Source organism: Chaetodon trifascialis, chromosome 10 (assembly GCF_039877785.1).
Source record: "Chaetodon trifascialis isolate fChaTrf1 chromosome 10, fChaTrf1.hap1, whole genome shotgun sequence".
Lineage (NCBI taxonomy): Eukaryota > Metazoa > Chordata > Actinopteri > Chaetodontiformes > Chaetodontidae > Chaetodon > Chaetodon trifascialis.
Window position 1 is genome coordinate 16,468,108 of NC_092065.1, and position 24,282 is coordinate 16,492,389.

At 43.7% G+C, this 24,282-nt stretch overlaps 3 protein-coding genes across 3 annotated transcripts; 2 read left to right on the forward strand and 1 right to left on the reverse strand.

The window, feature by feature from the left end:
* Positions 1-153: 153 nt before the first annotated feature.
* LOC139337861 (uncharacterized) lies at positions 154-4,761 on the forward strand. The gene is made up of 4 exons (XM_070972661.1): positions 154-304; positions 468-666; positions 1,862-2,053; positions 2,441-4,761. Exons 2-4 carry the CDS (start codon positions 480-482, stop codon positions 2,776-2,778), a joined length of 717 nt encoding a protein of 238 aa, XP_070828762.1. The 5' UTR covers positions 154-304; positions 468-479; the 3' UTR covers positions 2,779-4,761.
* Positions 4,762-15,174: 10,413 nt separating this feature from the next.
* Positions 15,175-19,306, forward strand: rag1 (recombination activating 1). Its single transcript, XM_070972605.1, has 3 exons — positions 15,175-15,506; positions 15,610-16,715; positions 17,559-19,306. The coding sequence occupies exons 1-3, from the start codon at positions 15,175-15,177 to the stop codon at positions 19,304-19,306; spliced, it is 3,186 nt and encodes a 1,061-aa protein (XP_070828706.1).
* A 2,737-nt stretch (positions 19,307-22,043) lies between these two features.
* rag2 (recombination activating gene 2) lies at positions 22,044-23,645 on the reverse strand. Its single transcript, XM_070972649.1, has one exon. The coding sequence runs from the start codon at positions 23,643-23,645 to the stop codon at positions 22,044-22,046; it is 1,602 nt and encodes a 533-aa protein (XP_070828750.1).
* Between the last annotated feature and the right edge of the window lie 637 nt (positions 23,646-24,282).

Sequence of the window (24,282 nt, forward strand, 5' to 3'; positions counted from 1 at the left end):
GCCATTGCTGCCGCTTTCACTTTGTCTACAGTGTGAGCTGGCGGGCCACAGTGGAGAATTCACGGGGAAATTTAGCCCTCGGCTGGGGGAGTTTCCATTGCAGCAGAGGCGGAGTAACGCTGAAGGGTGTGTGAGTGAGGGCTTGTGGTCATGAGCAGTACAAGTTATAAAAGTGTTTGTACAGTTGAAGTAGTACAACAGCAAACACGAGTCGTGCCTGTGGCCTGAACTTCGTTTCTTCTTGTACGCAGACTAATGTCTCAGCTTTGTTCCTGACACCTTTCTGTTCTCTGCAACAACAAAGGTAAGACAACAGATTCCAGCTCTACCTTCTTAAAGCTACTTCATATGAATTGAATAAGGTTGGTTTTGGGACAGAATGTGCTTCTTTTAATTAGCTTCAGCACACTCTAATTACACACCTGCTTCCTCCTGAGTCTTCTGTCCTTTCTCTCTCTCTCTGTCAGTGGTGTACAAAGATGAAGTTGCTGGAGCTGGGGGACTCCATCAGTCGCTTCAGGTTCTCTCAGTCTTGTGTCGGGTTGGCAGGTTGCCTGTGTGTGTGCTATGCAGTTTGGACACCGTTCTGGCTGAAGGAGAGGGGACTGTGGGCAGAGTGGAATAACACTAAGAGTGACCAGACCAGTCGCAAAGGGGTATTCAATGGTAAGCAACGAGCCGCAATCACCTCCGACATTTTTCCACAGACAGCAGATCATCCCTCTAAAGCTGTCATTCAGGGTCAGGATAAAGACTTGACTGACATACAGCGAAATGTATGAGGCAGAGCAGCATATTTAATGAGGCATAAACACGATTTTGCTGCGCTGCGCTGTGCTGATAAGGCAGTTGGTTCTGCTAGAGGTCAGCCTTGGGGAGACTGTTTTACACCTCTGAATCTCTGGAGGGCATCAACATCAGGAGGAGCATTTGAAACTACACCGGGTTGCAGATGAGTTTCTAAACAAGTTGGAGCTCGCTCCTGTTCTGGAGAAGTGCATTCTTTGTTGCTCTCACACTTGGCTGAAGGCAAATGTGCTGAAATCCCGGTCAGCTGGAACCTGGTCTTTGTCTGTTTTATCAAGACAAGACAAGACATTAGCCCCCCTGTCAGTTCGTTGTTTTCCCACTGACATTTTTGCATGCAAACACACTTTCAGATTGAACCTAATGTGGTGTAGAATTAGCTCCATGTGCCTGAAAAGCACCTGAAAAGTACACGAACTCTTGCTTTTACTCTTCTTGTTTCAGTTGTAGTCATGGACATGTGAGCGTATCGTCAACTCAACATGTTTCCCTTCATCATGCTGTCTGCTTATCAGTGCTTTGATGTAACTCAGTACATTCACTCAAGCACTGTGCTTAAGTACGCATTTGAGGTACTTGTCAGTGAAAACCATTTATCTCTAACTCTTCTGATAAACTGAAGGAACAAGTGTTCCTTTATGGGTTGAGAAAATCCTTCTTCCTCTCAAACTAAATAAACTATTTAAAAGCAGTATATAAAGTACTTAGAGTTAGCTCAACCTGTAACACCTACAACAGTAAAATGCAACGCACACATACACAAGCAGCTGAGCAGGGGGGATATATCAGTAAAACCACAGGGACCATTTTACTGCACAATGACTACTTTTACTTTTCATGCTTTAGGCATATGTTGCTGATAATACTGACATACTTTTACTTAATCAAATTTTATTTTTTACTTGTAATACAGAAAAAGAAAAAGGACCTGAACACTTGGTCCACCACTGCTACTCAGAGTACAAACTGAATGGAACTGTGGCCGTCTAAAGTCAGTCTAGTTAACCTGTCTGTGGACACTGTGAATATGTGTCTGTTGTTTTGTGTCTTCCAGCCTTGGAGGCAGAGAGAGTGTTTGCGGTCCTTTCCTTCCTGATGGCAGTGAGCACTGGCGCTCTGTGTCTGGTGTTTGCCCTCTGCTGGACATCACAGACGGTGCGCTCCTACTCCAACACTCGCTCCCTCCTCATGGCAGGACAGGCGCTCTACCCCACCACACTGCTGCTGCTCACCACGGCCCCCACAGGTTAGCACTGCTGCATGCCTCAAACTATGTGAAACACTTGTTTGCCTGAGCTGCACAACAATAATTAGCCTGTTATTGTTGTGGGAGTCTTAATATATTCATTAAAGTAGAAAAAAGCCCTGTGTCCAATTAACCACCAAGTAGCCTTTTGGTTTGTGTAGTTCATGTCAAACCTTCACCTCCAGAAATTCTTTTATGTACTCCTCATTTACATTCCCTGCAGGACAGCAGTTTTTAAAGAGACTTTTTACTTCGCTCAGAATTGCAGTTCATTATCATACAGACTCTTTTCTAAAGCTCCAGGCATGTAATAATTGACCTTAATGACTTTTTTCTTTTCCTCTCAACGATATTTGATTTGACTTGTTTTTCTCCTCTGTCGAACAGGTTTCTTCTTCCTCCTCAGCTGGTCTCTTTTCACTTATCAGCACGGGGAAGACATCAGTCAAGACTTCTCCAGCCTCGGCTCCTCCTATTGGCTTGGGGCTTTAGGATGGGTCCTGCTGTTGGTTGTGGAGCCGATAGTCTTTATAGCTGAACAAGCTGTTGTGCCAGACATCCTACCAGACTTAGAGAAGGCGGTGGAGTCATGGCGGATTTCCGCTCAACTTAAGGCAGCTAAGCGCTCTTTCAGCGATAGCTATCACTCTGGTTACAGCAAAAGCAACATGTCTCCACAGAGTTATATGTCAGCCCTTGAGTGGAGTGCAGACATAAGGACATGACAGAGACGATGAATGTGAATGTGTATGCCGCATGTTACGTACAGTGACTCAATGAAAAACCAACAATTTCTCACTGCTTTATTCATCTAAACAAACAGACTGAATGATTAACTGTGTTTGGAGTCCAGTGTTGGAAAAAGGAATTAAGATCCTGAATGCTGGAATCAGTGAGCGTGAAAGCTCCAGCTTCTGTATCCATTCTGCAGTGAGTTTTCAGTATCGACTGAAATGAAATGAAATCACACTAAGGAGCGACAGTGCTGGCTGGGAAGATGAGAACTGCTCTCTGACAAAAGTGATGTGTAGAACTGTGTTTACAGAGTTTTGGAGCTGGAACTCTGTGTCAAATGTAAATGTTCCAAACAGGTGTTTTTGGAGCAGTCCACCTCTTTTCCAGTCTTTTGTTGCTCCTGTCCCAACTTGTCTGAAACATGTTGGTGCATCAAATTCAGAATAAGCAGATATTTACAAAAGTCAATGAAGCTGATGAGGTAAAACATTAAATATATTGTCTTTTTGAGTGTATGTCAAAAAGGATTAGAGAATTCTGGTTTATTTATGTTTTACAGTGTTCCAGCCGTTTTGGGATCCAGGTTGTTGTACGATTGGCTGAAAGGTTCAGTCTGTAATGTAGTAATGTTTAAATTGCGCCACCTTGTGATGCAACACTTTGACAGTTCTCAGCAAAAGACAATCAGTTACTTTCAGATTTTTTATTTGTGGAAAGGATTCACTGCATGATGTAAGGGGACATTATGATTATTGTCAAATACTAATGGGAAATGCACATTGTGTTCCTTTGTTGTTTTCTTATAAAAGATGTCCTGTTTGCTGATGATGAGTAAAAAATTATAACCTTTTCCAGTCATCCCTGAGTTTAGTACCAATCAGCAGTTACAGAATGTTCAGCTATAAGCTTGGTTTGATTGTGCTATGCTGATCATCTAGACCTTCCAGAGCTCACTAAAACTTTTAAGTTTGCATCCTGTACACTGTGTGCGTGGTAAAGTGTGTGGTATTATCTGAGAGCGAGAGGATCGAGAGCTCATATTTTGTGGCTGAGCTTGATGGTTCACTGCTTGGACAGTTGTCCTACATCAGCCCACCAGGAGTGAATGTGTAGTGAAGCAGTTTTTGCCATCCAGGCCCACATCTGTCTCCCCTTTGAAACACTTACCTCAAGCATTTCCCAGCTCTGCAGAGCATTTGGACCACCACACAACAGACTGCCTCCAAAGTCGTTATTTACTTTTCTCTCACACATTCCCTGGAGGAGAGGAAGCACTCCGATCCTGGACTGCTTATGTTTATGCTCTCAACCTGCCAAAGTGGGGGAGAATTAAGTGGCTCTGGCTCTGTTAATTGGGCGTTAATCAGGTGTTGCTCTAATTAAAAGGCAGTTCCGCCCTGTTGGGCCCTGGTAATGAGTTTGTTATTAAATCCACAGAGGATTTTTGTCTCTTTTTCAATTTACCAACAGGGTAGTGCTTAATTGCTGTGTAAATGAGGGGAATGTCCTTGAAGGTCGTCTTGCATCAGCACACGATCCATGGACAGAATTGTTCTAAAGAGCCTCCCCATCCAAACTTCAAATCCATTCAATTCACTGCGAGTTGACCTCTCATGTCCAGCTGTGCCTCTCAGCAGTGACTGCTATTATTCCTCTTTCCTCGTTTTTAAAAGAAGCCTCTTCAAACCTCATTTGCTAAACTGACAGAGCAGGTAACCCACTTTCTTTTGTAAATAAAGGTTCTTTTAAAATTGATTTCGCCTAAAGTTGCTTTTATTTCCCCCGGTAGGAGCTGTCTGGGCCATTGAAAGCATGCAGTCTTTTATGGCTGCCAGTGTCTCATAAACAAACCCTCCACTTTTCACTTTCCAACACTACAAACGCTGCTCTTTCACCTTCCTGAGAGAAACAGACCAAAGGTTGAGATTGCCTCTGACAGGCCAAATCAATGTGGAGATAGAAAGAAAGAGATAGTGAGGCGTTTAGGCACAAAGGAAGAAATGACAGATGAATGGTAGAAGATATTATACACAGATAGACAGGTGACCTGAGAGATTGTGGGTGCTGATTGTTGAAGGGCATTTGCTACAGAGACATCAGTCAGAAGATGGCACCAAGATTGAGCTGGCGCCTCCTGCCTGCGGCTGGCAGCATGTGTACGACGCTAAACCTCTGCTCTTCATATCAATTAGAGACCAATTATACAGCCATGTCCCACTAATTACACTGCACTGCCACTACACCATCCCTCAGTGTAAAGTGTGTGTTTCTCCTCTCTCCTGCGTGTCTGTGGTTGTGTTCATCGAGATAAATAAATAAACTTGCTGCCTGCCAAGACGAAGCATCCTTAATCTGATTTTCAGCACTGTAAGTTTGGAGGCAAAGAAAACGAGAGAAAGACAAGCAAAAAAAAAAAAGAGAGAGAGAGAGAGAAAAAAAAGAAGGTGCAGTTTTTTGTTCTTCCTTTTGGTGGTGCTGGTGTAACATCTATCGCTCAGCTTGTTGCAGTGGAATCTGTTGAAATGTGGGAGACGCTGCTCCCATTTGATGAGTAATGAAATCACAAAAAAATTGTGCATGTATGCATATGTGTGTGTGTGTGTGTGTGTGTTTGATTTTTATTTGTGAGGCAGACAAAGAGTAATTAATATTCTCAAGCATATTTCAGAGGATTTTGAGCCAGAATGTGCCAGACTACTTAATAAGTCAAGTTTTATTTGGCTCGATCTGGGAGCATGATGAATTATGAAATAAAGTGAGAACTCCATGCTTTTTGCAGTTTTATTTCTCCGTGGTTTACATAATTCACTCAGAACATTTGTAACTTTCCTGACAGGTTAATGCTGTTGGGTTCAAAGTGAAGACACTGAGGAAATACGCAGAAAGACAAGGCAGCAGGGGAGAGACTGACATGAAGATGAGAGGAGGCGAGAACAGAGAACAAAGGGGGGAGAGAGGATATGACATGTCACAAAATAGTTTCACACTGTCCCTGAATTCTGTAAGGCAATGTGCAGTGGTGGATTTTGATGAACTTTGTACCCTTCCTCTTCTTCCCCATCGCTCACCACCAGCTCTTCATAGCTCCGAATGTTCTGATGTAGTCAAAATCAGAGTTTGACCACTGCAGCATTGTGCCCTCCACTGCATTGTCATCAGTATAAGTGGACACTCTTTGAAAATGGAAAAGTCAGGAAATTTGATGTCTGCAGTCCCACAATCTCAGAAAAAGCAGCCAGAGGGAGGGAAGCCAGAGAGAGGACGGGGGGGAGAGGGACACCTTGTGTCCTTCAGTCGTCTTTCTTGCAGGGACCCGGTTCATCTCGCCTGTAGAATTTGCAATGAGCCATTGGTCATTGTGGCTGACATCCCAAACAGACTGACCTGCTGACTACATTTATTCACTAAGGAGTGCGAAGGACACAACGGGGGGGCACAGAGCTTGCATCAGGGTAAAAGACTTTCTTGATTTTCCGGCATTTAGATTCATGGATTCCATTTGAGAGTTCAGGTTTTGCGTTGATGAACTCTCTCTGCTGTCTCTGATACTAACATTGTTTTTGTGTCTTTGAGTTTAGACTTGTCATTCCCTGTGTATGTACCATATCTGCCCGCCAGTACCCTTGTTCGTAAGTGGTGTCGTCTCGGACATCTCAGTCCAGACAATGAAGCTGTAGTCCCATTCTCATCACTCTATTCATCCCTGGCCAACTGTAGCTGCTTCCTTCTCTTATCTCTGTGTGACCAAGGAAATTAAATTACAAATATAATCACTTGGCGCCAGTTTCTTTAACAGTGCGCCTCTGCTTTGCATATAGAGTGTGCTTGCTTTGGAGACACGTTGTGTGAAGTTACTTATTGGCCTATTTACGATAATGGGCTCTGCTCTACTAGTAGAGTCACACACACCTTTTCACAATGACAGTGAATGGCATGAGGAAGTGAAGCGAGTGGAGGCTGTGGAAAAAAGAGTCTAGAAGAGAGACATGGAGACGTGGTTGCAACCATTGAGGGAAAAGGATTTTACATGGGTGAATAATCTAAAAAGCACAGAGGAGATCAGTGAAAATGAGAAGACAAAAACATTCACTTAATCACTTCCTTGGTACCTAGTACACAATATTTCTTTTTTACTTGAACTCACAGTGTGAAATTTATGCACATCATACTGCCCTCACATGAAGCAAAGAATGATGTTTTTATACACGACATTTTAGCCACGCTGACATTGTGGCTCCAGGGATGATAATGTCGGTCTGTCAGTTGATTGGTCTGCAGAATCCTTGTGAATTTAGCGCCATCAGGTCACTCCTGTGAAAGATCTCAACATACGCTTGATAGATTTTGCACAGATTTTGACCGGACATCCCACTACTGGATGGATTGCTGTGACTTAAGTGATATTTGTGATTCTCAGATTTTTCATTCACCACCATCATCAGTTCAAAAATAAAAATATCAGATACTTTTCTGACTCCCTTCAAAGCTGTCCATATTTAGTGACAATTAGCAAATGTTAGCATGTTATATACACTGAGCTAAGATTGTGAACATGGTAACAACATACCTGCTAAACATCACCATGTTAGCATTGTCATTGTGAGCATGTTAGCATGCTGACGTTAGCATTTAACTCAAAGCACAGTTATGCTTAATCACAGCCTCACAGTACTGCAAGCATGGCTGTAGAATCTTAGTTGCTAAATGCACCACAGTGCAATGTTTTGCCTTAATAAATGTATTACTGCAATTATGCAACACCACTTTCAGCGATGATGATGATGATTCATAAGCGTCCAAAATCCTCAATTTTGTGCTGGCGATAAAGTGAATGAGTGAACGAGGGAAAGACTTTGAACACAGATTCATTCACTCACTCACTGACGCCAACTGCTATTGTGTAGACAGCTTCCTCAGCTCAAATCTATTCCACACACGTTAGACCATCTGACTGAATAAACAGTCCCCATCTCTCTCCCTCTCCCTGTCTCTGTCTCTCCTGCAGGTCTTTCACAAAGAGGGAAGGGATGAAAACCTGTGTATATTAGAATGATGTGCCTCCCACGAGAGCCAAAAGGGAAAGTTGGTAAAGGAAGAGTGAGGGGAGTATGAATAGAAGAAAAGCATTTTTATCATTGTTATTATGAGAAGGCCATCACAGGCCTCCCTTGCCTCTTTCATTATTCCCTATTCAGTCAGGAATTCATTTGCTTATGCAGAGACTGTTACACTCGCTTGTACAGGCAGACCAGAAAATGCAAAACTGTATCAATGCCTTCGGATTTCCCAAAGCACTCGCCGAAGCAGGTGGATGGTGTATTTATTTGTGGTCTTTATGTATTCCGTGCTGGTTACTCTCCCCTCCAACAACAGGGACCACACGTTTGTCAGTCCCTTCCTGAGGCAACTCTGTGTTCTGCTGCGGTGAGCAGACGCCATATGCCTCCGAGTTAGGGGCTCAACTGTTCGATTCTGTTCCCTGTGTAGTCCAGTCCGCGGACTACATGTGACTCTGTGATTTCTGAAAAGAGATGGGACTTTCCAAAACTAGTGTTCTCAAACAATTACTGTATGTGTCTGCTCCCGTACTCATAAACCTCATAGCTATCATCATCCTCGCCACCAGCAGGTTGCTGTGAGAGACCGGGGTGGCAAAATAATGGCTCCCCACCGGATCGTGTGAATCATTGCGATGACTGGTTGATAAATGCTCCACCACCCAGGCTCTGGCTCCAGTAGTAATTTCTCTCTCCAACTGGACTGGCTGCCAAATGACAACAATCTCCCTCCCCAAGCCCCCACCTATCCAGAGCATCCTTCACAGCCCCTCCCTTCACTTCCTATAATTACTATACTCTATAAGTCTGGTTTAAGACCAGTCACTCTAAATCAGGCATGAATCGCCGCATGTTACTGTGTCCATTGTTCCCTTGTCTGAGCTCTGGCAGAGCTAGTGCAGAAAAGGGCACGGCTGTCCTGGCATTTCCTATAATGGACTTTGTAGTTAAAAGACAGGGAAATAATAAGCAGATCTACGTGTGGGAAAAGAGCTCTTTGTGTTTGGTGGGAAGTTAAGACCAGGGACAGTTGGGGGTTAGAGTTGACAGACAACAGCGCTGCTCTTTTCACACTCCTTGACACATAATGGGGCCAATTTTTCTCTCTACATCTCTCCCTAGTAGCCATGATTTGCTCATTACATTGATGGAGGGGGGCTGAGAGAGGGAGCGAGGAGGGGAAAGACATAGAATGACCAGTCAAGAGACAAATAGTCTGAAATTTAGCTCTTAGAATTCACTATTATGCTCATTTCATTTGAGAACAGTGCGGGTGTAAGCCACTTATTAAGGTGTTTAACAACTTGCCAAGAAACCCTCCCTTCAAGGAGGCTGAAAATCTCGAAGAGTTGTTTGCAAGCTACTTTCCCTCAGATGACAGACCTTCTGTGTAAACCAGCACCAGACAGTTTCGGGGAAAGTACATAATACATGGTTAAACACAACACAAATCCAGTGAGTGGATGCTTATGTGACTGGAGGTCCCCTGGCATCAAGGAGACTGCTCCTCAATCAGGGAAATCTACATTTAATTAACACAGAATTAAAGAGCATTGTTATTTTGATTAAAGACAGTGGTCTTGATTCCCCACTCTACTCTAGTGCTCCTGAACGCGGCTTAGGGTTTAATTTCATTTGGTTTACTGCAAGTGGATCAACATCCATCTGGATTGTCTGCTCAATGCAGGTCTAGCTACTTTTTTCGGAGGCCTATACTGTAAACTCCAGCACGATCAAACTTTGCCATCTCTGCATGTTACTGACCCCCATGTGACCTATCCTGCTATCGTAATAGGATTTGCTGTCTTTAAAAAAGTCTCTTTAAAATGGACACTTGCAGTTGCTGTAGCTTAAGTTGTTCTCCATATTGTCTAACTCACCAGAACAGAAGAGATGAATGGAAACGGTCCAAAACCAAAATAACTCTGCAGCGCCTCAGGGAGAGTTATAATGCAAGACTTGGAACGAATTAATGCGGTCCCAAGACTAGACTATCCAATAAAATGAATATTTGGATAGCTGGACATGGAAGATATTATGGTGTCAGGCTGTCAGTAGCTTGTGGGGGGTGTTATTTGTAGAAGCTGTGATGTTGTGGTGTGTCTCTGCTCTCTGTTAAAGCTCCATCAGTCAGGATGAGCCGACAACAAATGCAGCCGAGTCATACAGGGTCACGCAAGGTCTCAAGACAGCATCGCTCAACTCAGCTGTCCCCTGGCTGTCACTGTGTGATTATAAGCACGCTAACCGGTGATGCAGAGGGAGGGAGAGCCAATAATTAATCACCTCATTGGAATAATCACATAATTGATTATTAACAATACCTGAGGTGAGGGTGAGAGGAGAGGGGCGAGACGAGGGAAGCAAGACTTTGAGAGGGGGGGACAGGGGAGATGTATGAGGGGGGATTTGAGTAGTGGGGTAAGCGGTTTATTCTGGCAGGTGGCTTTGACGAATAGCTCTGCATTGAAGCCTACCTCTTTGAGCATTAATCTACCAAATCATGTTTCCGGATGAGGGATGGAAGTGGTGGACAGTGGGAGGCGACTCGCTGAGAATTGGCTGGGTGAGCCTGAAGAAGTTGTTGAACGTGCAATGAAAATGCAATTAAAAATTAGCATACCGAAGGCTCAATATATTGCATTATCACTCAGTGGAAATATGAGAGCGAACTGCTCTCTTTACCCCGAATACAATCACAAAGATGCCTACATTCTTCATGACATTTAGAAATATCATGCTGCAATTTTGGCTGGTCTATTCAAATGCGGATGATGCTGACATTTTATTCCCAGTGAGGAAGATACCGACACTGCTGTGGAATTCATTCATTGCCCATTTCTGCTATTGACACTTTCCCTTAAGCTGCTATGTGACTTCAGCTGTCAGAGGGTCTTTTTTGGACCTTTGGCTTACATAGTTCTGCCTGGAAGGCTTGATCTCTTCCCCCCTTTCCTTGTCACAGCCTGCAATCAGCCTTAAGCCCTTTTGTGTTCTCCACTCTGAGCTAAGCCTGTTATCCTGTGCAACTCCTTTACACAAGATCACTACTATATCCCCATTCTCCGCCTTTCACCTCTCACACCTTCCCTCTTGTTGCCTTTCTCTGTATATCTGTCTCTTTGTTTTACACACATAGACCCCAGAGTAAAAATTCAGAAGTTTCCTGGGCTTCATCCACACACCGGCACTGACTCACAAATACAGACATGCAGCCCCTCCCACCCCCTATTCGCTCCACCCCCCCTTTCCCCGAACAGATGTATGCCCCTGCCACATTCCCACTCATCCCTCCTACTGCACACACCTGCAACATGCGCATACACACACACACACACACACACACACACACACACACACACACACACACACACACACACACACACACACACACACACACTTTCTGATGTTGTTTGGATTCATCACATTAGAAAAAACACAGCGCAGGGTGTCAGTTCACCGGTGCATTGCAAACTCCTGTATGTCCGCCTAAACTGCAGCCTCTAGTCCCCCAGGATGTGCTCCTCACATTCATAACACTCCGCTCCATGCCAGGTGGCTGTCTCTACAAGTCCTCTTCCCCATAAATCAGACTGTCTTTGAGTTGATCAATAACAAGTCAATTAGCAAGCGCTGAGAGATGAGGGTCTCAGGGGGTCACTGCTTGTTTGTCAGACAGACATCTGCAGCTCAGTCCCTGTCTGCCACGGAGCTAGGTGTGTCGTTTACCTTGGAAACATGTGGCTAGCTAGCTATCATAAATCTAAATACCAACTATAAATAGGCTTGGAACATCTTGCTATAATCCATCATTTGCTTGTTCTTGGATATGTAATGTATCAAGCATTGCATACTGCAAATCTCCCAGTTGTGTTTGATGGATTTGAATTGGCCTGGAAACGAACACTTTCTGCCACCATTTGCTCTTCAGCATTTCTTGTGACTAAGGATGCTTGTCACAAAGAAACAAAGAAAAAAAAAACTCTATTGCTGTCTGAGGTCACACTTGACCATACACACCAAATATCAGCAGCAAAGCCTGCCAGTATTCATCCTCCTCCCCTGTTAAGCTGACAAGAGTGGGAGAGACCCAACTGTTGTTTGGTGCCCACTGACTGTGTATCTAATGACTTGGCTGGCAAATCCAACGCAACAGCAACAGGCTCCTGTGGTGAATACACCAGATTAATCCCCTGGATAATTACAAACAAGAATGATCTTGGGCAAATACTCCCAGTACCTACTGAGACATTTCATCAAATGATGCTGTCTCATTAAAACTCATTGTGAGTGGTGACAGAGAGGCAGCATTTGGAGAAATGAATGTAATGCACTGACGCTGTACAGACTGCAGATAAGAACCACAAGGGGCAAACAAGATGAGAGGCACACACTACATGTGACACAGTGCGGTTGCCTTGGAATAAAAATGAACAATTTGGTATTTTCTGGTTTGTTTGACCCCTGCATGAACAATCCGGGCAGCAGCTGTGGCCTCTCTGCACGTCTCTGTAAGTTCCCTTACGCTGCTTTGAAAACTCACTTATCAAAATGCTAATTGCCAGATGAAGACTGAGATTCTAACAGCTAACACTGATAATTGGTATTCAGCCTAATATGACTCACTTGCGTCGCTGCCTTTGTCATTTTGATTCACAGCAGTCACCACCTGAATTCCTGGTGCATCATTCACAAACGCTGAAAGATGGTGTGAAGTGGCAAGGGGAAAAGTCCCAATGATATAGTCATTAGAATGACAACGGCGACACAGTCATTTTGTCATTATTATTGCAACAATTACTGCTATTTTCTGTTTTGTTCACTGATTTCTGCCCTTTATAAATCATCATTCACTTTCCTTCTGTCTCTCTCATATATCATATGTTCACACCCTTACACATTATAACACACGTCTCTATATACCTGCTGCCTCCACAGACTGACAAACACATGCAACATAGTCCACAACTCAATTAATCTCATCAATTCACAAAGAAAAAAACATGTTTACAGTACAATGGTATCATATTACCAGTGTGTTGGAAAAAGTAAAATTAAAGTACCCTTTAATTAAGTATATTAATAGTGTATAACAAAGGACTTGAAGATAAGTATACTTTTCATAAGTGCACTTTATCACTGTTGGAACTATTTGTAATTTAGTACATTTTATAAAAGTACACTGAAGTGGAATTTATAATACATGTACAATAAAGCACACTTTTTATGAGTACTTGAAATACCAATTTAAGTATTGCAGAATTACTATATTCATTTTTAACACACTTAAGTAGAACTTAATGGCATCTATTTTGAAGTACACTTCTAAAAGTATATGTCAAGCATACTTTAAATTAAGCCCAGAGAGCAAAAGTGTACTTGTAATGACATTTCTACACTTGAATTATATTTCTAACATACTAAAGTCTACTGCTTTTTGACCTGGGTCCTCTGTCTTTGATGGATCACATGTATCACTGTAATTGTTTTGTCTTGATGTTAGCATCATCTGTAGACATCTTATCTTGGGAGCACCTCAATACTGACAGTCACAAAAAACTAAACAAAGATCACGATTTATCATGTCTCTGTGTAAAATTTGGGTCAAATTCTAAACCTGCAACATTACCTTTCTAAGAATATTGGTGATACAATGTTTGGTGGAGCTTTTATTTGTCTGTGTGACAAGAAAATGCATTTATTCTATGTTCCAGTGTGTGCCTGCACTTGTAGCCTTTTCATAAGTTTAACAGTGTCTGTCTTTCTGTCAGAGAGAGGCCACCTGGATGAGGTGAGCTGGCAGATGGATATGAGAAAGGGGAGATAAAGGTGACATAGAAGTGTTTCCAGCTGAGGAGCAGTGTGGTGTGGTAGAAAGACACACACACACACACACACACACACACACACACACACACACACACACACACACACACACACACACACACACACACACGCACACACACACACACACACACACACACACACACAAAAACATGTTTGCAACTGTGTTTTGGGGTTGACCTTGTTTTTTTTTTTTTTTTTTTTAAATCAGCTGCCTGTATCAGGTGTCAGGAATTGACTGTTGGGATCCCACCAAAGGAAGGGTATAAATACAAGACAAAAGGACACAGACAGGAGCAATCCCACTGTATGGAGACTGTGACAGACTCAAACATATACAGTGTACGTAGTGTGTACGACCTGGATTCAGGGCTTCCCTTGTGCTCCCATGCGAGGAGGACCCCCAGGGGAGCTGACGCCAGCTGAGACTGAAAAACAAGGTAAGAACTCAGCTGACACACATGCACACAGGCTCAGCTGTTTGTCTCAAAGGAGAGTTCAGCATGTGAAGAACACGGAGAGCCAGGAAATGAAGGAGACTGCCAGACTCAAGCCTCCCAGGGAGAAAATCTAGCGAGAACACTGAAAGATGGATAGACGGAAGATGTTAGAGTGTGTGCGCTATAGGTGTGCAATGGTAAGACTGTTTGACTGCTTTATTGTCTGAACTGGTAATAGAACCTAGATAGTATGGGAGGAGATGAAATAAGGTCTGTCACTGCAGCGGTATCATTGATCTTACCTGTGTCATATTGTGAGAGCACTTGGCTGTTGAAATGCAGCTGCTGAATTGAACAATGTTGTGTTTGGTATAATTTTTTATGATCTTTATTCAATATGATGGTTTCTTGTTTTCTTTTCTGTTCTGTTCTGGTCAATATCTATGTATTATGAAATAAGTTTTCCGTGTCTCTGATTTTCTCCCCACATTTGAAATGCCAGTCTGAGGCTCCCGGGGCTCCAATTCTCTCTCCAGCCAAGAAAATGACTAATATAAATGATTGACAGCCTTGCAGGCATAGGGTTGCCCATTTAGCAAACTCGCTGTGTCAAACGAAAAAAGTCACAATGGCTCCCCTGAGTGATGGGATTGGAGATGAGAGAAATGAAGATTTTGGTGCTGCATCGATCCCCCAATGCTTGTCTCATGCATTTACACAAGATCTAAATGCCACTTATGGTATAATACAGCACTCTAGGTCAGGGCTCACTACCCTCTGTTCAGTGGGATTTCAGGATACTTGGTGTATAAATTCAACAGGAATCAAGTAAAGCTGTTAGACTGTGTCATGGGCTCAATGCTGAGAAGGCACTTGGGATATCTGAGCATTTGAACCTTCAAATCTTGTTTCTGTATCCATTAATGTGCCTCTCATGGACAGCTGAAATATTCTTTAATACCTTTGTGATACATGAAACTAAGCTCTCCTTTCACCGCTGCTCTCCTCTCCTCTGTTCTCCAGGGTGTAAGGTCTAAGTTGCATCATGATGGAGGACAGGTCAGAGACAGATGACCCCAGATCATCCATGCCGGCTGAGCTCCACCATCCCCATTCTCAGTACTCTCAGTGGAAGTTTAAACTGTTCAGGGTGAGATCCATGGAGAAGGCACCATTGCCCAGTGAGACACAGCCTGAGAAAGGAGCCTTTATAGGGATCTCACCTCCCACAGCTCCAAATATAGAGTTTGATGGTATGGGTCCAGGGAGTGTCATGAAATTGTGCCTTGGGGGGAAAAGCAAGGAAAATGTGGAAGGCCCAGGCCGGAGGGTAGATATGAAGCTACAGGAAATGGAAACCCACATGAACCACCTCAGGTGATCAAATGTCACTACTCTATATAAACTACACTTTATTATATGCATTTCTTTTTAAGAATGTTGTTGATGTTTTTGACAACATTGTTTTTCCTTTATAAAGATGCTTGTGCCGACTCTGTGGAATGGCGCTGAGGAAAGTCAAAGGACCAATGCATGATGTTCATGGGGATCTGGACGAGGCAAGCAAAGGTGCCCTGCGTAAAATGGGATGCAAGTTTACAAGCTGGCCAGAGGTCATCATCAAAGTCTTCAAAGTGGACGTGACAGAGGATACAGAATCTGTTCACCCTCTTTCCTTTTGCCATCGCTGCTGGATGGCTGCCATACGAGGAGGGGGTGTCTGCAGCTTCTCTAGAACAAGAGTCCCTGAATGGAAACCTCACTCTTCCCTCTGCCACCTTTGCTCCCCCAGGAAACCCTTGTTCCAGCGGACTGGGAGAAAGAGGCGGAAAACCATTCCCAGAGCCCAGAGACTGGCGAAAAGGACCAGGTGGAACCAAGGTGACAGCATTGCTGTCGGTGAGAAGAGGGCTTTGAGGCGTCCTGTGCTCAAGGCCTGGAGGAAACCCAGTACACAGAGAGAGCAATGGGTGAGAAACATCACCCATTGCCAGAAAGACCACCTGAGTACTAAGTTGATTTCCGAGAAGCTCCCCGTAGACTTCCTCTCTTCCTTCACCTGCCTTGTTTGTGACCACCTGCTCTCTGATCCAGTCCAGTCCCCCTGTGGGCACCTCTTCTGCCGCAGCTGTATTATAAAATATAGCTACGTTTTGGGACCTCATTGCCCGGCCTGCAACTTGCGCTGTATCCCTGATGATCTCACCTCACCCGCCAAAGCCTTCTTATCAGCCCTACAATCCCTGCCTCTGCTCTGCCCCAGAAGTGGCTGTGGCAAGCAGGTAAAGTTAGACTCATTTAAAGCTCATTGCCTGGACCATGACCTAGATGATCAGGAGAAGCACTCATCAGAACTTGACAACTACCTGCTAACCAATAAAGGGGGAAGACCCCGTCAGCACTTACTATCCTTAACCCGTCGTGCCCAGAAACATCGGCTGAGGGATCTGAAGAACCAGGTGAAGGTGTTTGCAGAGAAGGAGGAAGGTGGCGACCTGAAGTCTGTGTGTTTGACTCTGTTTCTACTTGCATTGAGATCTGAGAATGAACACCGGCAGGCCGATGAGGTGGAGGCCATGATGCAAGGTAAGAGGCTATTAGAAGGCTTTTGTTAAGTCAGCATAATCCTCCATAGCCAAGAAAAAGGGACACAAACAAATGAAAATTATGATAGTGTTTGGTCATTAATATTTCCGCCTAGCTGTGAGGAGTACAGCCATCTCATAAATAACAATGAGTTGAAAGTTCACCATTGAGGAGAAAGAAGAAAGTTTCCTTGATTTTGATTGAAAAGCATTTCATTATTGTCCATCTCTATTTATTGAACCACTGCTGTTACACGCTCAACCCCCCCTGATTCTCTTGTGCTCTCTCTCTCAGTCTGCTTGTCTGTCAGCCCCTCAGTCTCACACTCCCTGTAATGCACAATAACAACTCTTGTGAAGGGGCTGTTAGAATCAAAACAACATCAGCAGCTCTTGTATCTGCAAATTACACAGACAGCACCATCCTCCTCTCTGGGGAATAGAAGCCAGCTGGTGTCTGTTTTCATCTGTAGCCAATACATCACTTTTGCCAGCTTCACCGGTTCGCCCTCTGTCCCCTTATAACATTTGTAAATTAGGAAATATTGGATTTTGTAATCATGGGCTCGTGGGCTTTTGACAACGATACATTCACATTTGGGTGTTAAATTTGCGAGTCTGTTTGTCTCATAACATAAATGACTCCAAAATGCAGAATATCAAATGAGGAAATGTTAGATACTGTAGTTCTTTTCAAAGCACTAGAAATGGGCTTCCACAGTTTGGTGTTCAACAATTCTCTTCATGTCTCAATCCTTTTCCCTTGCTTTACTTTTTAAAATTTAGCATCTTTCTGTTGCTGTCTGAAACTTTCTCTCTTTTCATTTTCTCTCTGTCTCTGCAGGCAGAGGCTCTGGATTGCATCCTGCTGTATGCTTGGCAATTCGGGTCAACACTTTCCTGAGCTGCAGCCAGTATCACAAGATGTACCGGACTGTCAAAGCCACCAGTGGCCGGCAGATTTTTCAGCCCCTGCACACCCTGCGAGCTGCAGAGAAGGAGCTACTCCCTGGCTTTCACCAGTTTGAATGGCAGCCTGCTCTCAAGAATGTGTCTACATCTTGCAATGTTGGCATTATTAATGGGCTCTCTGGATGGGCTTCCTCAGTGGATGACTCCCTGGCTGACACTATTACTCGGCGGTTTCGCTATGATGTGGCACTGGTGTCAGCATTAAAAGATCTGGAGGAGGACATCATGGAGGGGCTGAGAGAGAGTGGGATGGAAGACAGCGCTTGTACCTCAGGCTTCAGTGTCATGATCAAGGAATCTTGTGATGGCATGGGTGATGTCAGTGAGAAGCACGGTGGAGGACCAGTTGTTCCTGAGAAGGCTGTACGTTTCTCTTTCACGGTTATGTCTGTTTCCATCCTGGCAGCCGACAAGGAGGAAGAGGTTACCATCTTCACGGAGACAAAGCCAAACTCGGAACTGTCCTGTAAGCCCCTTTGCTTGACATTTGTGGATGAGTCAGACCATGAGACACTCACAGCCATCCTGTCGCCTATAGTTGCAGAGCGTAATGCAATGAAAGAGAGCAGGCTCATCCTATCCATCGGTGGACTGCTTCGCTCCTTCCGCTTTCACTTCAGAGGCACTGGATATGATGAGAAGATGGTGCGTGAGATGGAGGGGCTCGAGGCCTCAGGGTCCACCTATATCTGCACTCTCTGCGACTCTGGTCGGGCAGAAGCTTCTGAAAACATGGTACTGCACTCCATTACTCGCAGTCATGAAGAGAACCTAGAACGTTATGAAATATGGAGAACCAACCCCTTTTCTGAGTCTGCAGATGAGCTGCGAGACAGAGTCAAAGGGGTCTCTTCCAAGCCCTTTATGGAGACCCACCCCACGATGGATGCATTACACTGCGACATAGGCAATGCTACTGAGTTCTACAAAATCTTCCAGGATGAGATCGGGGAGATGTACCAAAAGGTCAACCCCAGCCGGGAGGAGCGGCGCAGCTGGAGGGCAGCCCTAGATAAACAGCTGAGGAAGAAGGTGAAGCTGAAACCAGTAATGAGAATGAATGGGAACTTTGCCCGCCGGCTACTGACCCTGGAGACTGTGGAGGCAGTGTGTGAGCTGGTGCCCTCTGAGGAAAGGAGGGAGGCCCTAAGGGAGCTTATAAGGCTCTACCTCCAGATGAAGCCTGTGTGGCGTGCCACCTGCCCAGCAAAGGAGTGCCCTGACCAGCTGTGCCGCTACAGCTTTAACTCCCAGCGCTTTGCTGACCTCCTCTCCTCCACTTTCAAATATAGGTACAAAGGAAAGATACCCAATTACATGCACAAGACCCTGGCCCATGTGCCTGAAATCATAGAGAGAGATGGATCCATAGGAGCCTGGGCGAGCGAGGGAAATGAGTCCGCAAACAAACTGTTCAGGCGCTTCCGGAAGATGAATGCACGTCAGTCAAAGGCCTTTGAGCTAGAGGATGTGTTGAAACATCACTGGCTGTACACCTCCAAGTACTTGCAGAAGTTTATGGAAGCTCACAAAAACTCACAAAAAGCTCTGCAAGCCAGCATTGACCCAGTAGAGTACCAGGATGATGAGGATGTGTGTCTGGAAGTTAATGATTTTTGATTTGTCTTTTAATGTGAACATTAACATTTTATTGATTTCAGGATGGTTGCATAATATTTTGATTGCCTCGATCAGTAATAAGACCTTGTTTATGAATTCTTAAGTTTGATTGATACTTAAAATTCTACGGGAAAGGAGCCAGTGTCATAATACTTTGCAAATTTAAACATCAATGTTTAAGGGTGGATTTTGCAAGACTTAATCATTATATAACCAATTTTGCAGTTGAGCATGTTTTTAAATGCGTGTTTTGCTTGTGCTGCCTTGTTGTTGAAAGATTCTATACGTGTACATTTGCCTTTCACTTGTTTGTTAGCTGTTACAGTGCAAAGATGGGACAGCAGAGGAATACAGAATTAACACAGTTTTATTTTCTCTTGGTCTTTGCAGGAAAGTTCTTTTTTTTATCTCCACTGTCTGTGAAATATGGAGCAGTTTATTGTATTGCAAGGATATGACACATTTATGGATTTATATAGAGAGGATATTTATGGAAACAGATGAAAGCGCTGTAAGTCACGGAGGGAAATTGTGTTAAAAAGACCACATTTGTGGCCACTGTATTAATATATCATTTGAGCTGGAGCAAAATGCAATCACACACACCCAAATGTTCTTTGTTTCATGAGTGCCCTCTGAAAAAGATTACTTTAGTGCTTTATCTTGGGATCCCTGAGGGGCAGAATAGATGCCAGGTCACTTTCAACCAATTTTTATCTCTTTCAGTTTTTGCACAGTGAAGAATAGATGATACTTATTCGAATTCTTCACATAAAATAAAGCATATACTGACCTTTTTGTTGATATCATAAAAATACAGTATGGTCCATTACGAAGCCTAATACCCCATGGACTCTCCAGCAGGCAGGGATTTTTCTTAAATTCTGTATATAACCTGGATCTTTTTCTCAGCTGATGTTTCTCCATTGCCATGCTGACAGAAGAGAGGGATGAGCGGGAGCTCGAGAGACCTGATGTAAACTGATTTGTTGGCAACTTTATTTGTTTGATTGATTGATTATATTTTCTCTTTCTGCCCTCCCAATTTTGAATTGTGACAGGCAATTTTGTTTTCTTATTCGATTGAATGTTTGATTTTATTTTACTGTCATAAGTTTAACCGCATGACAGCTGTGAAATATTCACATTTCAGTTGATAGTTGTCACTGTCCTACAATAACACCATGTTTTAAAGTGCATTATATTGCAACTTGTCTCATATTTGTTTTTTTTTTTGGGTTTTTTTTGCCATAATGAACTGCATTTCCAAAGCAATGGATGATGGATGATTCGCAGAATTCTACTTGTTCACTTTTCACCATGTATTTCCTCATTTTTTTTGTTTTTGTTTCCAGATTACACTACATATCAGGTAAACAGTTTACTGGGGTTACAGAAGACTTTCAGTGGTGTGGTACAGTATAACAGTGAAGTCCACTAGTTTTTTATTTACATTTGTGCAGTTCTCAGATATTTCTGCTGTAATTTCACTGATGGGTTTACAGAGCAGGGAGTTTGTACTTGTTTGTCCTTGTTTCCACTAGAGAATAAATAAAGACAAAATCTGACTTGATCTTCTTCTTCTTTTTTTGTTGTTGCATTTTTAATTTGATTTTGTTTTTTAATGTTGCATTAAAATGTAGCATAAAGTTCAGGAACAGCTGGTCCTGGAAGACAGCATTTACAACTGATGGTTTTCACTGTGTGGGCTGCACGGTGGCGCAGCAGGTAGTGCGCGTGCCTCACAGCAAGAAGGTTGCCGGTTCGATCCCTGGGTCAGGCGGGGCCTTTCTGTGTGAAGTTTGCATGTTCTTCCCGTGCATGCGTGGGTTCTCTCCGGGTACTCCGGCTTCCTCCCACAGACCAAAAACATGCTCATTAGGTTAATTGATGACTCTAAATTGTCCGTAGGTGTGAGTGTGAGCGTGAATGGTTGTTTGTCCTTGCATGTGGCCCTGCAATTGGCTGGCGACCGGTTCAGGGTGTACCCCGCCTCTCGCCCATTGTAGCTGGGATAGGCTCCAGCCCCCCGCAACCCCGAAAGGGATAGGCGGTATAGATAATGGATGGATGGATGGTTTTCACTGTGGTCCTGGATGGCAAAATAACAATGAACTGTTGTATAGCTAATGAAAATGCAAGCACTACAGAGAGAGAGATGCTTAAACATTAAGATTTTCTGTCACATAAAAAGTGTGTGAAAACAATGTAGAAAAAAAAGGCAAGACAAAGAAAGACACATGATGTGGGGCAGTCAGTTTATTGTTGATTTAATTTAGTACAGATCAGCATATTAAGTATTTGTCATCAATAGTGTATTGCCTGAATATGAACAATATAAAAAGTATTCTTAACAGTGGCCATTTTTAATTCAATAATCATCATTTATATAGCAGAAAGAATTCCAAAAATAATTCAGATCTATTTGACCATGAAACACCTGTTGTAGTTAACAGAATACAAAATTACAATCAATGGTTGTGCAGCTGGTAAAAACACAAACTAGAAGCTTTCTGAAATCTTACAAATGCTTTGTCAAACAATGTAAAATACATGAAAATCATGAAATATCAGGTTGCAATTTTATTGTTTATTTTCTTTACAAATTTCTATACATTGAGAGCTGATCAGCGTTGCATTATTCTTCATCAATAATATATTCACTGAAAATACACATGACATCTCCTCAACATACAGAGCATTCTTAACAGTGACTAGAATCATCATTAAAACTGGATTAATCAAAAAGCCTTCTGAAAAAGCTTTTTTTGGCAGGGGATATCTTGATTACAGGAGGAGTTTTCCTGTCTTTAACTTTCATGGGGGTACGCTTTAGAGGCATCACCTCTCGAGGTGGGGTCATCTCCTGGTAGGGCAGGCCTCCGTGGTCCAGGCAGAAGTACTTTTTGCTGCCCTGAGAGAGCCTGCGCAGCAGGGTCTCAGACAGCTCCATGCACTGTGCATGGACCCAGTGTCCCTCCTCCCCTCTGGAGCAGAAGATCATGGCCGGCCGGTGGAGCTCAGTTGAGTAGTATGGCTCCCACGTATTGGGGTTCACCTGACAGCTCAGGCAGCATTTGATCCAGTAGCCCGTTTGTGATTCGTCCTCCTCATCCTCCTCATTGTAAGTATCCTTTTCTCCATCACTGCTGTCCTCCAGCTCATGTGGTTCACGACCGAAGTAGAGCTCCTCAGAGTCCTCAAGAGGAGTGGAGTCATCATAATCTGTTGACTCCTGGCTACAGCCCTGGGTTCCCTCTTCCTCTTTGCCTTCTCCCTCTGTCTGGAAGCTCACATGATAGAAATAATGCATATCTGGTTGGGATGGCCTTCCCTCAGTTGGTACACCAAGTAGGACACTTCCCTCTCCGGCACTGCCGCCAAACCAAGTACGACTATGAATGATATCTGGGATCCAATTAGGTGGTTCCAAGTGCTCAAACTGGATCCCTTTCTCATCCAGAATCACAGTGCTACACTCCATCCTCTTCTTAGAGTCTGACTGATACCCACCTAAGATGATGTATCTGTGAGAAGGACCTGTACGACTGATTATAGCACTGGAGATGGATATGCCGGTGTCCAGAGTCTCACAGGAAAGCAAGGGGCTGCCCTGCAGAAGCTCAATGCGCAGGCGAAAGAGTCGAGGGGGGCGGGAGTCCAGCGTGAGTGAGTGGCCACCGATGAAGTAGACACAGTCTTCTCTGGCAAGGGCTAAATGGAAAGACTGTCCATCGCTAAGCTCAGGTAAAGTGTGAGCAGAGGAGCAACCAAACTCCAAGTCAAACAGGAACACCTGAGGAGGACAGTCGACGACGCTGTTCCAGGTCTCTGTGGTCCGCTCTCCAGCAGGCATGTAGGATCTACCCCCAAACAACACACAAGCTATCTTCCCATGACTTTGAACCATGCTCATCGTGTGGCCATATCTGGCACCTGGCACTTCTCCGACCAGTTCTTTCTCTTTGCAGCACAAGGTCAGTTTACGATTGCAGCCACGGCTATCCATGGTGAGCAGATACAAGCTGGATGAGATCTCATTATTTGGGGTGCGGCCACCATGGATGAGATAACTCTCTGGAAGGCCATCGTAGGGGTCGAGGCGACAAACAGCAGGGCAACGTAATGGTGGAAGGTAGCATGAGTCATTGGAGAACGAGATGGCCCTCAACTTCATCTCACCATGTTTGAACCGAATCCCAAATACCCCTGTTGGACATGAGCGCTTGGGCCAGCCTTTCTGGCCAAACAGGAGAACTTCACCATCCAGCTGCAGCAGAGAGCAGCCGGGCTGCAGCAGGCTTGCACAGTTCACTGGAGTTAATGGCTGCAGGGTCATTTTCTGGCAGGTGCCTGTGTCAAAACAGCACATAAACACACAAACAGAATATGTCAGTCATCTGTTGATTGTTTTCATTCAGGGGTTTACATTTTTACTTCCTGTTTGTCACAGTAACATCTGGAGGACCCTAATCACATAGTTATATCATGCATCATAGACCCCAAACATTTGTGTAAACAAGGGTACTCTCTGTCTCATTTTAATTTTGAAAGGTGGCATATACATCGCAATGGCTACCAATATTTAGGCAGTCATGATATAGATATATTGTATAATAAAAGAATGACAATGATAAAAATAAAGGTACTACCTCTACGGCTAATTATTAGAATTGCTATTATTATAATGTTCACATGAAAGAATTACAGTGGATAATAAAAACCATGGAATGTAAACTGGACTTTTTAAGACTCAGTTTACCAAGATGTTATATCTTAGGGAAGGAGAGCACATGCCATTGACACACCAACCAAAGCTAACAATTATGTAACTATTACTATTGTATGTAATTTATGTTGTATGCTGCACAAAGCAGCTCTGCATTTTTAGATCAGATGAAAAGTCAGCAACAATACAAAATTACACACACAATTAAGTGAGGAAAAACTACCTCCTCTTGGAGTCCCTTTATTAT

Coding starts and splice junctions, on each gene's coding strand:
- LOC139337861 (XM_070972661.1), top strand. CDS start 480: ATGAAGTTGCTGGAGCTGGGGGACTCCATCAGTCGCTTCAGGTTCTCT. Junction 667..1,861: donor TCGCAAAGGGGTATTCAATG/GTAAGCAACGAG, acceptor TGTGTCTTCCAG/CCTTGGAGGCAGAGAGAGTG. Junction 2,054..2,440: donor GCTCACCACGGCCCCCACAG/GTTAGCACTGCT, acceptor TCTGTCGAACAG/GTTTCTTCTTCCTCCTCAGC.
- rag1 (XM_070972605.1), top strand. CDS start 15,175: ATGATGGAGGACAGGTCAGAGACAGATGACCCCAGATCATCCATGCCG. Junction 15,507..15,609: donor ACCCACATGAACCACCTCAG/GTGATCAAATGT, acceptor TCCTTTATAAAG/ATGCTTGTGCCGACTCTGTG. Junction 16,716..17,558: donor GGTGGAGGCCATGATGCAAG/GTAAGAGGCTAT, acceptor CTGTCTCTGCAG/GCAGAGGCTCTGGATTGCAT.
- rag2 (XM_070972649.1), bottom strand. CDS start 23,645: ATGACCCTGCAGCCATTAACTCCAGTGAACTGTGCAAGCCTGCTGCAG.